The 12,784-nt window shown below is 42.1% G+C and overlaps 3 protein-coding genes across 3 annotated transcripts; all 3 read left to right on the forward strand.

Moving 5' to 3' along the window:
• The first annotated feature begins 48 nt into the window (after positions 1–48).
• On the forward strand, positions 49–1,487 carry mrpl55 (mitochondrial ribosomal protein L55). The gene is made up of 3 exons (XM_076989614.1): positions 49–237; positions 847–1,048; positions 1,193–1,487. The coding sequence occupies exons 1-3, from the start codon at positions 194–196 to the stop codon at positions 1,343–1,345; spliced, it is 399 nt and encodes a 132-aa protein (XP_076845729.1). The 5' UTR covers positions 49–193; the 3' UTR covers positions 1,346–1,487.
• A 93-nt stretch (positions 1,488–1,580) lies between these two features.
• On the forward strand, positions 1,581–7,728 carry slc5a9 (solute carrier family 5 member 9). The gene is made up of 13 exons (XM_076989610.1): positions 1,581–1,930; positions 2,123–2,194; positions 2,795–2,899; positions 3,036–3,200; positions 3,295–3,400; positions 3,472–3,552; positions 4,114–4,319; positions 4,615–4,750; positions 4,884–4,991; positions 5,220–5,370; positions 5,645–5,813; positions 6,086–6,301; positions 6,485–7,728. Exons 1-13 carry the CDS (start codon positions 1,742–1,744, stop codon positions 6,818–6,820), a joined length of 2,040 nt encoding a protein of 679 aa, XP_076845725.1. The 5' UTR covers positions 1,581–1,741; the 3' UTR covers positions 6,821–7,728.
• Positions 7,729–7,894: 166 nt separating this feature from the next.
• Positions 7,895–12,698, forward strand: gclm (glutamate-cysteine ligase, modifier subunit). Its single transcript, XM_076989678.1, has 7 exons — positions 7,895–8,280; positions 9,227–9,292; positions 10,249–10,333; positions 10,433–10,489; positions 10,723–10,925; positions 11,139–11,253; positions 11,605–12,698. The coding sequence occupies exons 1-7, from the start codon at positions 8,158–8,160 to the stop codon at positions 11,772–11,774; spliced, it is 819 nt and encodes a 272-aa protein (XP_076845793.1). The 5' UTR covers positions 7,895–8,157; the 3' UTR covers positions 11,775–12,698.
• Positions 12,699–12,784: the final 86 nt, after the last annotated feature.

Genomic DNA, 12,784 nt, shown 5'->3' on the forward strand with positions numbered 1-12,784 from the left:
ACCTAATGTAGGAACCTTGCATTTCCATGTGACATGTTTCTAGACGGTAATAGTTTTGCAAACGTACCGTTTTTCATGTAGCAGGCTGTCTAATTAAACGGTGACCTTTTCAGTCCCCAGTCCGAACTATTTACCATTTTAACTGTTCTTTTCCCGGCATGAAGTAAGGACAAACCACGTTAATGTTATAAATATGGCTGTAAATAAAATGTGGACGTCTCGCTGCAGTATGTTTAGGTGAGTAACGCGGAGCGGTACTGTTAGTGAAGTTAGCTTAGCACAAACTGCGCTAGCTGGACGTCACCCGTTTGGGTGTGTAGTGTAGTTAGTGTAGAGAACTGTTAAAATGTTCCTCCGTTTGGCTACTTCTTAACCCTCAAGCGTTACGGTTAGTTAGTTAATGGTGGTGTTCCTCACACATGTAACCTACATAATGAGATTTGTCAGTAGCTGGCTAGTTGTAGATGAAACGTTTGTCATCCTATCATGAAACCAGTGTCCTGATATGTACCGCTTTGTTCGACATTGGCAGGTATTTAATTCACATCTAAGTGTTTCTATATTTAGGTGTTGTGCTCAAAAGCTATTACATATTGTAGAGTTCTCACAGTGGCGCCTGCTTAGTTTCTTATTTTAATCCCTCAAAACCTAATTTGAATGTCGTTTTTCACCTCGTTTATGTTTAGTGGGTTTCGATCTTACAATTAGACAGTTAAAATAACTGAAGCACTATGGTAGATAAAGGTTCTAAGTATATTCTCCATGAAGTAATGGTATGGTTATGCATCCTAGGTCTTTCTCCTGGATGTCAGTCTCTTAAGTGTGTGTGTCTTTCCTCAACATCAGGTGTCTTCAGCAAGCAGTCTCCCAGAGGTGTCTCCTTGCTGTGTCTTCATTTCACAGCACACAACCTCAATCAGGCTCCAATAGAACCTCTGTGGTGCGTTGTGGTAGAAAGAAATATGAACGCATGTACCCGGTTCTGCTGGTACATCCAGACGGGTCCACCATCAATATCAAATATAAGGAACCCAGAAGAATAATAATGGTTAGTATATAGTTTTTGGTTGTGTAACTTTTTACATTTTTAAGGTAATTGGCATGTCAGTCTCAGCCACGTTTAAAATATATCGGTGAATATGAGGACAGAATGAAGCCTGTCAGTGTTTTTTTTGTTTGTTTATACCGTCAGATGCCTGTGGACATTAGCACACTCTCAGAGGAGGAGAGGAAAGCCAGGATGAAGAAGAGGGATCGTAACAGGGGATTAGCTACACTGAAAGAGGAGGAGTTTGAGGACGACTTCAAAGTGGATGACTACAGCAAGTTTTGGAAGAAATCATGAACAGTCCTGAAATTCAAGAGTTAATGGCTGTCTCGGTGAACTTCACTGCTTACATTTCAGATGTACAGAGTCTTTACAAAAACAAATGTGGTTTTGTTGTTGTTTTTTAATATATCTTGTCATTAAAGGTTTTTGCCATCTAGATAGTTGTGGACCTTTCCTTTTGACTTTATTTACATGCTGCTTAGTTTACATGCTGCTGCAACATATATTAATTTATAGAATCGATTATGCTCTTTTTTAGAAAATTATTTAGTCAGCACATCTCAAATGGCAGTCAGGCTAGTAATTGTTTCAGTACAGCGCATCCTCATTTAGAGTGTTCTCAGCAATGCTTCCAGTTTATGTATAACCCATGAAGTGAGTTCTCAACATTTTTTGATAACAACGTGTCTAATGATTGACCAAATTAGCACTAGCCTCAAAGTTCACGCTCTCTTGTGTAGCATTTTAAAAATGACGCCTGCACCTGAGCTTGTGACGAGCACAGTGGATCCTGGCACAAATGGAAGGTTTACCTTGGAGGTTGCTGATATTGTGGTGGTTGTGGTCTATTTTGTGTTCGTACTGGCAGTGGGAATATGGGTAGGTTAATAAGCTGTCCGTTGTGTGCTAAAGGGTTACATAACGGTGACAGGTGCATTAATTCATGCTTTTGAAGTACATTACTCCTTTCAACATATTTCATATTTCTCCATGTTTAGACATTATTTTAATTCACTGAATGGTGGCTGATGTAGGTACATGTTCAGTTGTTTGCATGCATGTGTTTTGAAGTCATCAGTCAGGGCCAACCGGGGTACCATTGGAGGCTACTTCTTAGCAGGAAGGTCCATGACGTGGTGGCCAGTAAGTTTTCGCTGTTTTGGTTAAGTTGTACTGATGCACTAAATATTTATAGATGTATACTGCATAAACTGTACTGTGCAAATGTCTTTTTTCCTGTTATTGCTGTTGTGTAAGGGAAGGTCACACTAAAAATTTGCAACTGTGACTTACAGTTTTAAATGCTGTATAGCCTTCAACTGTCCTGTATTTTCTGGTTGTATGTTAATGAGACAAAGCAGTAATTATCTATGGTCATTATACAATCGCTAAAACTACAAATCTAATGGGATTTGCACAGTACCGCATGTACAAGGAAATCTTTGAGTTTTCATTGCTCACTTCAGTATGCCCATCAGGAAGGAAGATACCACAGAGCTAGAGATAATACATTTTCTTGGCATTTAGCTCCAGTTGGATACTGATAAGAATAAATGCACATGTTGAAATATTGGTTAAATATAGATAATACAAGCAAGCAAATGTGATTTATAATACTGTCTTTAGGGCTTTTTAGTGAAAGGGAAAAGATGAGGTGTATAAAATCCTTTTACTCTGCATTAGTGATTTGTATTTGAAGGTTTTCTGAGAATTGGACTGTTTCGGTGTGTTCGGCTCTGATAGATTGGCGCGTCTTTGATGTCCAGTAACGTGGGCAGTGGCCTGTTCATTGGATTAGCAGGGACAGGGGCAGCCGGAGGAATCGCTGTGGGGGGATTCGAGTGGAATGTGAGTCCAGCTGTTCCAGGATCTGTTCACTTACTCCACACCGTTACCAATTTAACAGCAAGAAACGCCTTAGACGTCCTCAGTTCAGTTTACACGGGAGCACTGTGTGAGAATCCTTCTGCTGTGTTGACACTAGGCAGCATGGGTCCTCATCGCCCTGGGTTGGATCTTTGTGCCCGTGTACATTGCTGCCGGAGTAGTCACCATGCCTGAGTACCTGAGGAAGAGGTTCGGTGGCCAGCGCATTCGGATCTACATGAGTGTGCTGTCGCTCATTCTCTACATCTTCACCAAGATATCAGTAGGACTCCTGAACGTACCTCGAATAAACGAACAGCACCGCCTAGTGGCACGTACTAGTATAGTATCTCACTTTCTCGTTTCACGCTTTCCAGACAGACATTTTCTCTGGAGCGTTGTTCATTCAGGTGTCACTGGGATGGGACCTCTACCTCTCCACGGTAGTGCTGCTTGCGGTCACGGCGCTCTATACTATAGCAGGTGAGAGCGCGCGGCGGGGACCAGCTGGTGCACCGGGGTCACGTGGCCCTCTAACTGCTGCTGTATTGCAGGTGGGCTGGCAGCGGTGATCTACACTGACGCGTTACAAACGGTCATTATGGTGGTGGGAGCATTCGTGCTTATGTTCATAGGTAATATTACTTTTAACCTTATTATGCCCTTACATCCTTTATGGTGATTAGTAACATGTATTTACCAGCACAGAAATTTACATTGCTAATTTCAAATTGACCTTATTCATACTGTTCAAAAGTAGGGTGAGATGTACTGGGATGGTATAATATTTTTTGAGACAATAGAACAATGGATACTCCACCATCTATAAGAAACAGTTATAAGGTATACAGTCAGAATGAGGAATAGATGGCTGTTATTACCATCATCAAAACAGCAAATGAAGGAATGTCGTACACAAGGCTTTCATGAAGTCTATCGACAAAAAGCATTTTTTCATACATCAAACATTCTTACCATGGCAATGAGGAAATTCAATGTATTTTGGATGTACACCTCTGATATGATGTAATATTTTAGATTTACTACAGCTTTAACTAACTTAATTTATTCAAACAACATTCCCATCAGGGTCAGCAGACCCACGTGTGAAATATATGTGTAGCACTTTTATACTAAAACTGGCTCTTCACACTATTTTCCTCACTAGCGCTATTGTACGTTCTTCCCCTGCTAAGCGTTTAATAAAGTCGGCTGGTACGAGGGCCTGCAGGAGCAGTATAGCCAAGCTGTGCCGGCCATCACTGTCCCCAACACAACGTGCCACCTCCCTCGACCTGATGCCTTCCACATCTTCCGGGACCCATTGACGGGAGACCTGCCCTGGCCGGGCCTCCTCTTTGGACTCACCGTGCTGGCCACATGGGTGTGGTGCACCGACCAGGTGCTGAGTGCAGCTGAGGCAAACCCACATCAATAACACAGATACACGCATTAAAGAGGCCTGCTCTTAATGTACTCGTAGGTTTACGTTGCTTGCAATGTTTGTCTTTTGAATTTGAAATCTAGTTTGACTTGTGTGAATAGGTCAAAGGTCATAAAGGATGATATAGCCTGGAGTTCTGGGCGTTGACGGTGTCCTTCTGTCTGAGCACCAGGTTCTCTTGCCTGAGAACGCAGCTGTGAACAGGTGATACCGATGGGCATCGGCATTTAGTGCTGCGATCTGCCATCTACAGGTGATAGTCCAAAGGTCCCTGTCTGCCAAAAACCTGTCACATGCCAAAGGAGGCTCAGTGCTGGGGGGTTACCTGAAGACCCTGCCCATGTTCTTCATCGTCATGCCAGGCATGATCAGCAGAGCACTCTACCCAGGCACGTCTAATCGCTTTCCACTTGCCTCTCATGATTTGCTGGAAGCCATAGCAGGCGTGAACTCTTGGTGAGGTGTTACTGTTCGGTGAATGTATTTGTGTTGATACACGTGGCGTGTGTATGTGTGCCACAGATGAGGTGGGCTGTGTGGATCCAGCGCAGTGCTTTAAGATCTGTGGCGCTACCGTTGGCTGCTCGAACATTGCCTACCCTAAACTAGTGGTGGAACTCATGCCTGTTGGTAAGACGGCATTCTCCATGAAACCATTAATACAAACAAAATAGCAAACACACTCTGAAAACCATGTTGTTTGAGTGTTTTGACTTGTTTATGAAGCTGTTGATCTGAACCCCTTTCTCTTTCTCCCCCTCCTTCTCTCACTCCCTCTCCCTCTCTTTCCCCCTCCCTCTCGCTCTCTCTCCCTCCCTCCTCCCTTATTTCCTCCTCTTTTCCCTCCACTCCTTGCAGGGATGCGGGGGCTGATGATCGCGGTGATGATGGCTGCTCTCATGTCCTCCCTCACCTCCATATTCAACAGCAGCAGCACTCTCTTCACTATGGACATCTGGGGGCGTGTGCGGCGCCAGGCGTCCGAGAGGGAGCTTATGGTGGTGGGCAGGTACTCCCACTCCCCCCGAGGGCATCAGCACGGTGCTAATGAAGGAAGGGTCTGCTCCCACCCCTGTGTGACTGTGGCACATGTTGAATGTTTAAACCTGAAACCAAAAATGTTAGGGCAGTTGTACTAATATGGGAAGACCTTAGCATATTACTGTATTAAAAAACACATTATTTCTAATCTTTCTAATTTATTTGTTTAAATATCTTGTTTGTCCAGCATCAGGACCACTCCTTTATCTTTATCTTGACCCTGTTGTGATTTGTATCCGTAGGGTGTTCATTTTGGTGCTGGTGGTTCTGAGCATCTTATGGATTCCGATCATCCAGTCAGCCAATAGCGGGCAGCTGTTTGACTACATTCAGGCCATAACCAGCTACTTGGCTCCTCCCATCACTGCAGTGTTTCTTATGGCCATTTTCTGGAGTCGAGTGAATGAACATGTATGATATCCTTCAATATGAATTGCTGAAATGATGATGTCATCTGATCATTGTGCTTTGCCTTTATTAGGCTAATCATTATGACAATATAATAGTGAGTTAGTTTTGAAATTGCTTTTATTCAAGCTCCTTAGCAGTTCAAATCACTGTACAAATACATGCTGCTGTTTCTGTATTTAATGCTTTCTGCCTGAAATAATACTGAAATCTATTTGTTTAACTGTTTAACTTCACAATCATCCCCTAAGAATCGTTGTCTGTCCAACCTGCAGGGTGCATTCTGGGGTCTAATGGTGGGGCTGGTGGTGGGTGTAGTCCGTATGGTAATGGAGTTTGCCTACGGCACGCCCTCGTGTGGGCAGGAAGACCTGCGTCCTGCCCTGCTGAAGGACGTGCACTACCTCTACTTTGCTCTTATCCTGCTGGCCCTGACAGCCCTCATCATCACAGCAGTGAGCCTGTGCACTGCTCCAATTCCAGAAGAACATGTAAAGCTCCCTCTGTCTCCCCACACATGCACAACCTTGACCTGCTTATAATTTACACCTATCACACAAAGTGTCAAACTGTATCCAGGAGCCAGTACATTTCAGTCTAAAGTCCATCTGTGACATTTATTTATTTATAGTTGACCTTTATGGTCATAACGATGAACCTGAATCTCTCTACAGCTCGTTCGACTGACCTGGTGGACGAGACACAGTCAACGGCCACGTGTGGATCTGTATGACCCCTGGGCAGGCCTGTCATCACCTCCCATGACCTCTGACTCTGTAGACCCAGGCCAGGAGCAGGGTAGGGACAGTCCCGCATGCTGCAAACGCATGGCCATGTGGTTGTGTGGGCTGTCCGAAACCTCGCGGCCGCAGCTTAGCAGCGAGGAGCAACAGGCCCTGGAGAAGAAGCTGACCAGCATCGAGGAGGAGCCCATCTGGAGGAGCGTCTGCAACGTCAACGCCCTCATTTTGCTTACAGTCAACGTATTTCTTTGGGGCTACTTTGCTTGACAGCAAAATGCTTTGGAAATATACAACAACTCCGCCACTACGAGCGTTTTGTTATTTTAGAAATTTCAAACCATGATATTCAGCTGTTTGAAAATCAGTACAGCTTAAATGCGTGCAATGTAATGATTGTTAAGTACATAATAATTGTTCAACATTATGCAGTGTACACAGGATAAAAAATAATGTAGCAAAGCGTGTACCCCAGTTGTTTAGAACAGGCATCAGTGTCTTTTCAACTTTGCTCTCTTGTATTTGTCTTTAATTAATCCTAAACTACAGACGCTATTTCTGAAAGACAAAAGACGTCATGCAAAATGCTTGTCTGCTGATAAAAGACCTGGGAGGATTCTTTTCATTTTGATACTTCTGTGTAGCTGCAAACAAGGTGTGGCATTTTTGTGGCATTCTGACATTTCTCAAGTTGAAAAACATTTAGTTAGATATTATAAACTAGCTACTATAAAATTAGTTTCCAATTGAGCTTACATATATAGCCATATTTAGAACATGAATAGACCAGTTTAATTTTGGGCTGTTTACAAACTACAACTGGTTTACAGAAACACAGAAACAGTACTATGATGATCAGATGCTTTCATTAATATGTAACAGTTTACATTATGTTTCCTTCAACTAATGTCATTTACAAGTTGTGAACAGTATTAATATTGTACCTAACACATGTATTGGGTTAATGTTCTTCAGTGCTGTCTATGGCAAATTAAACAGTGATATACACTCGGACATAGTGTATAGAAAAAAAGGTTACATTGTTGAAGCTTGCATGGTAAATATTTTAAAGCAGAAATTCATGCTTTGTTAATCTTACCTGATGTGCAAAATAATATCAGTTAATTGAATTTTTATGTAAAATAATTAATGCCAACTAATGTATTGAATGTGCTGTATCAAACAACTTAATATATAAGTATTATATTATATTAGTGTTATATTGTGCTAACAGCCTGGTTTTTTTTATTGTGCGTGATTTAATATGCCACGTCATGGTGACCATGGTCAATGCAATAGTTTCAGCCATAGGCAGTGGAACCGGTTCGATTCCAAACCAGATTTTCCAATGGATCCTGTTTGAGTAGTGGGAGGCATGCTTTGGGTTTTCGCTTTGATACTTGAATGAACTACCGCAGGCTGCAAACGCAAAGTCGTGTCAAACCGGTAGCTACGTGGGAAGCTTAGTGCAGAGCTGCTATTTATATGAGCTGAAAGATAAAGTGAATCTCAGTCTGTTTAGCAATTTTGACATTACTAGCTTATTAGCTAATAGACTTGAACACACTCCGGCATTTATTTATTTTTTTTAAACCCGAACACGGAATATGGAGCCTGGTGTCAACGCGAAGTTGTTAATCGATAATGCGACGACCCTGAAGCTACACACGGGCAATTTAGTGAACCGCAGTCGACTCAAGAAGAAATGTCCATCTTCCCCAAGTGAGGAGGTAACCGAGCTCGCCGATCACATTCACTCAGACTTACATTCGTACTGTTACAGGTACAGGCGTCATGCGCGCGCGACTGCACCCAGACACGCGCGCGGCTCGTTCGAAGCGCGCGTGCAGTTCCAGTAATAGCGAGGAGCTCGCGCGCTGTGTCGCCAGGTGACTAGCTTAGCCACACGAGCTAACCCGCTATTTAATTTCGTTAAAGTATTAGCTGTACTGCTAGCTCGGCATTAATACAGGAAAACCGCTATTCACATCGATGACCCATACATTAGAAAGAGTTAACAAGCTAGCAGTAGCTTCTGGATATAAACCTACTCGGCGATTATATTAATAATGTGATGCTGGATATCGAGTTAACAGTTAATCCAGAAGTAGAAGTTTAAATGTCCCAGCTGCGTTATATGTCTAGGTAGCGTAGTTAGCATTATATTAGCTAGTCAGGTGATTAGCTGACTAAGCTAGCTAACGTAAGTGGCTTGATGAGCTTGGGTAACTAGTAACAGGAACATGGTGCGAGGCCCGAATGTCAAAGCAGTATTGTACCAAGAACAGTTTCATTTCCCCCTTTAATTTGCGTTTTACATTACACAATATGTTTAATTTATGTTTAATTTTAATTTACAAATGTACACTTGATACTACATCACGATTTATACGAGCATTAAAAACCAAAACTTGCACAATTTATCACACCCATTCTCCAATCTTAAAACTAAAAGTAAATTCAGTTAGTGTAAGTTACTTTAACCCGTGAAGGCACTCATGAACAGACACTGAACTTTCTCCTAGTCAGAGAGACTATTACATGTAGCCCCGAGGCCAGGGTTTACTGTATCTGAAGATATAGCTGCTAACATATGAACTGAATGAAATAATGTGCTGTCTGCGAAGTGTTAGAATGGGCTTATCATATTTGAGTTTTATATCATTTCATCCTCAGCTCCAAGACTGTATCAAAGCAACACTTGGTGAATGGTGTGCGACGATACGGCCAACACTGGAAACAGTAAGTGTTTACAACCACACCCAGTCTGATAACAAAGACAACCAAATGGAACTTGCTTATAATCAAGAATGTGAATGACAAACAGGTTGCTTTGGGCAGTATACACTACAACTCTTAGCTTAATCCTCATGTTTAGGTAGCTAAGTACCCATTGTTAAAATGGTTGTGTTAAAATGGTTTTGTTGGGCTGGGTAGTTTAATTTGAATGGAGATGTAGCACCACACCCTGTTTAACTAAGTTCAACTAATGGACTGCTGGAAGACTGACTCTAGGTGATCAAATAAGAGTAATCAGGTGTTGTGCTAGTAGTGCATGGAAATCATATGTACAAATCAGTACTGCTCAGCCCTGCTGCATGCATTGTCTGACCTGCCCCAAACTGTAAAGGTGTGATGGCCCAGTTCTGGCCCGCGTGCCCCTTGGAATGACGGTGGCGATGACTTTGTCCGAATCCATGCTCCAGAACGTGGCAGTCTACAACTGGGCCAATTTTGGCCCAAATTAGAAGTGCTTTACAGATATTTCTATACATATAGACACATGTACAGCAGTTTTACACGATGGGTGACAAACTACTGTAACAAACAAAGAGTACATGTGTCATTGCCATAGATCTCTTGTAAGTACTGTAGATGGAGAGTGTTGGTCTCTAAATCTTCTGACTGGGGTCATTGAGGCTATGTCACAATATCTGAAGAAACCTGCTTTTTTGTGTTTGAGCACTCGTAGGCAAGGTGGATTTATTTATATAGCACATTTCACACGTAGCAGCAATTATGCTTCAGGATTCAAGATAAATGTGTGATGCTAAATTCAAAAGTTAAAAGTTTCAAGCAGTTCATATTTTGTGCAAATTCACCCCAGATCTTGGGGAGGTGTTTTTTGAGTGAGGTGTTTGCGTTCTGCAGGACCTGCAGTCTTATTGTTCAGTGATCGTTTGGTCTGTATCTTATAGGAATTGCCCTCCATCCTGGATTGCACAATTCCCGAGAATACAGAGCTTATCACACCTGAGGAAAGAGACGAACTGAAAGTTTCTGGTACGCAGCGTTCATCCTTGATCTACAAATGAAACAGATGAACTTGTTTTGACTGTGCCACTGTAATCATGCAATCGTGCAATTTTCTGCTCTCTACAGTCAAGCTGTTTCTTGGCGAGTCTGACTGTCCGTCCATTAGATATGCTGTGGACATGGGTATGTTCCAGTCACCATGATTTTTATAATCAATCTAGAATATCTTGGATAAATGTCTCTTTGGTAGTAGACCTAGAAATCTTTCCTGTCACTTTTGCAACTTGATGAAATACTGTAGCCTCTGTAATGCTCTCTGAACTACTTTGGCATTCCTTTTTGAATTTATTGCTCATCTGCAGCTTTATGATAAGGATACTGTGGCTGATGGTGTCTGCTTCCCTATTCTTATTCAGCGTGTGTGTCGTTGGGCGTGTCCCAGCTCGACTCTGTGATCATTGCCCCTCCCCCGCTGTCTGAGGGTGAGAGTCTCACTCTAGTTCACCTGCAGCCCATGTGGGCGGAGCTGGAGGGACTGGTCCAGGATCAGAAAGCAGCTGCCATCGGCACCTCCGACCTGGACAAGACACTGCTGGAACAGCTCTACAACTGGGCACAGGTAGGAGTGACTGGCGTATCTCAGTCATAGACCCCACTGACCCTTGGGGGACTTCACCACAGCATGTTGATGTTGAAAGATTGGGGAGAAGGGTGTATGTAATTTATTAGTATTAGATATTGCTAAGATGTTCTGAAATGCTGCAGGTATTTTGATTTTTATTCGTATCGTGATGTACAAATTGCCTGAAAGTGCATTTGCTGTCTTGTTAAGGTGAAGCCCAGCAGTAACCAGGTGAACTTGGCCTCTTGCTGTGTAATGCCTCCAGACCTCACAGCATTTGCAAAGGAGTTCGACATACAGCTGCTGACACACAATGACTCCAGAGGTGCTAATTATTTCCTGCTTCCCAGCCAGCTTATCTTAAGGATATCAGCTGCATAAACAACGTGCTGCTTTAAAACTGTGTGTAACATATTCAATTGTTTGGCCGTTTTTTGGAGGGCATTTGGATAATGTTTTAAGCTACAGTCATGCCAAGGCTGTTGTTTTTAGTGTTGTGTGTTCAGAAATGGCAGATATAAATTCCTCTTTAACACCCATAAGAAAAATAAATCCACCACTCTACAAAGCCAATGCCGCAGTTGAGTTACAAATGTAAACTTGCAGTCCATGTACAGTGATCTCGGCAGTGATCTTCTTGCACAAGTGTGACTAACGGTGTTTTGTCTGTGTGCAGAGCTGATCAGTGCAGTGGGCTTTCAGGAGGCTGTCCAGGAGAGTTGCCACAGCCTGCAGGGGGCAGACTGGAGGCTGGAGTGGGTCTTGCGTTACTCCATAATCGTCAAGAGCCGAGGCATCATCAAAGCCAAAGGTTACCTTGTTCACGCGAGGAAGGACGCCCACTAGGGTCTCACGGGGTGGACGAAAATCCCTGCCTGCTAAATTTACAGAAAGCAAGGCTGTTTAGCTTGCTTTTCAGAAAACCTTTGGCAACATTGAAATTGACGGTCCAGTGTGGTGGTAATTGAACTTTAGCTGACCCCCAAACCATGCTGTGAAGTGAGCACCACTGTTTAGATTGAACAGGATTTTGTCTAACCTTTGTATTCTGACCTACTCCACTGCAGCCTTTGCTGTGCTACTAAGTTTACATTTTACATAATGTAACAGATAGCTGACTAACAGGAGTGATGTACTATGCTCAAATGTGGTCAAGTGCCTCGTTTGATTTGTTTTTTTTTTTGTCAGCCATCTTCTGAGTTATCTTGGATCTGCTAACAGCAGAAACGAAACAGAAATACACTACATGTTGCAGAAGATTAGAAGTCATTTTAGCAGGGTAAAAGGTGACTCCACATGGGGGGGGGTGTCTCTGGGGTAAAAATGAACTTTGAGGTAAAACAGATTTGATGCTGTTCTAGTGTGGGATCCACCAACAGTTCAGTTGGCAGTGAAAGATGCCAGTAAAGACCATACATAGTGATACATTATTAAAAGTTTACTAAGAAAGGATTTTTATAGATTAGACATTCATTTTTTTGATGATTTTTTTGATGAATTTTTCCCATTTCACTTATTTTCCTGCTGTTGCTTTGTGTCATTTTACTATACTTAAAATGTGTAATAGATCAATGACTTATCATTTATAGATTTTGATATTCTATTGTTGGCTTGTTATCTGGCTTGGTTACATGCTTTACATATGTAAGACAAATATTTAATAGAAACGGACACATGCTGAAATCATGCATGACATGAAAAGCTCGAGTTTATTGTATATAACACTGGAAAATTCCACACTTGAAGGATTTGCTTTCGAGTATCAAATTGATTGTCTGAAATATATATATATATATATATATATATATATATATATATATATATATATATATATATATATATATATATATATATAT

The sequence above is a fragment of the Brachyhypopomus gauderio genome, unplaced genomic scaffold (genome assembly GCF_052324685.1).
Source record: "Brachyhypopomus gauderio isolate BG-103 unplaced genomic scaffold, BGAUD_0.2 sc69, whole genome shotgun sequence".
NCBI lineage: Eukaryota > Metazoa > Chordata > Actinopteri > Gymnotiformes > Hypopomidae > Brachyhypopomus > Brachyhypopomus gauderio.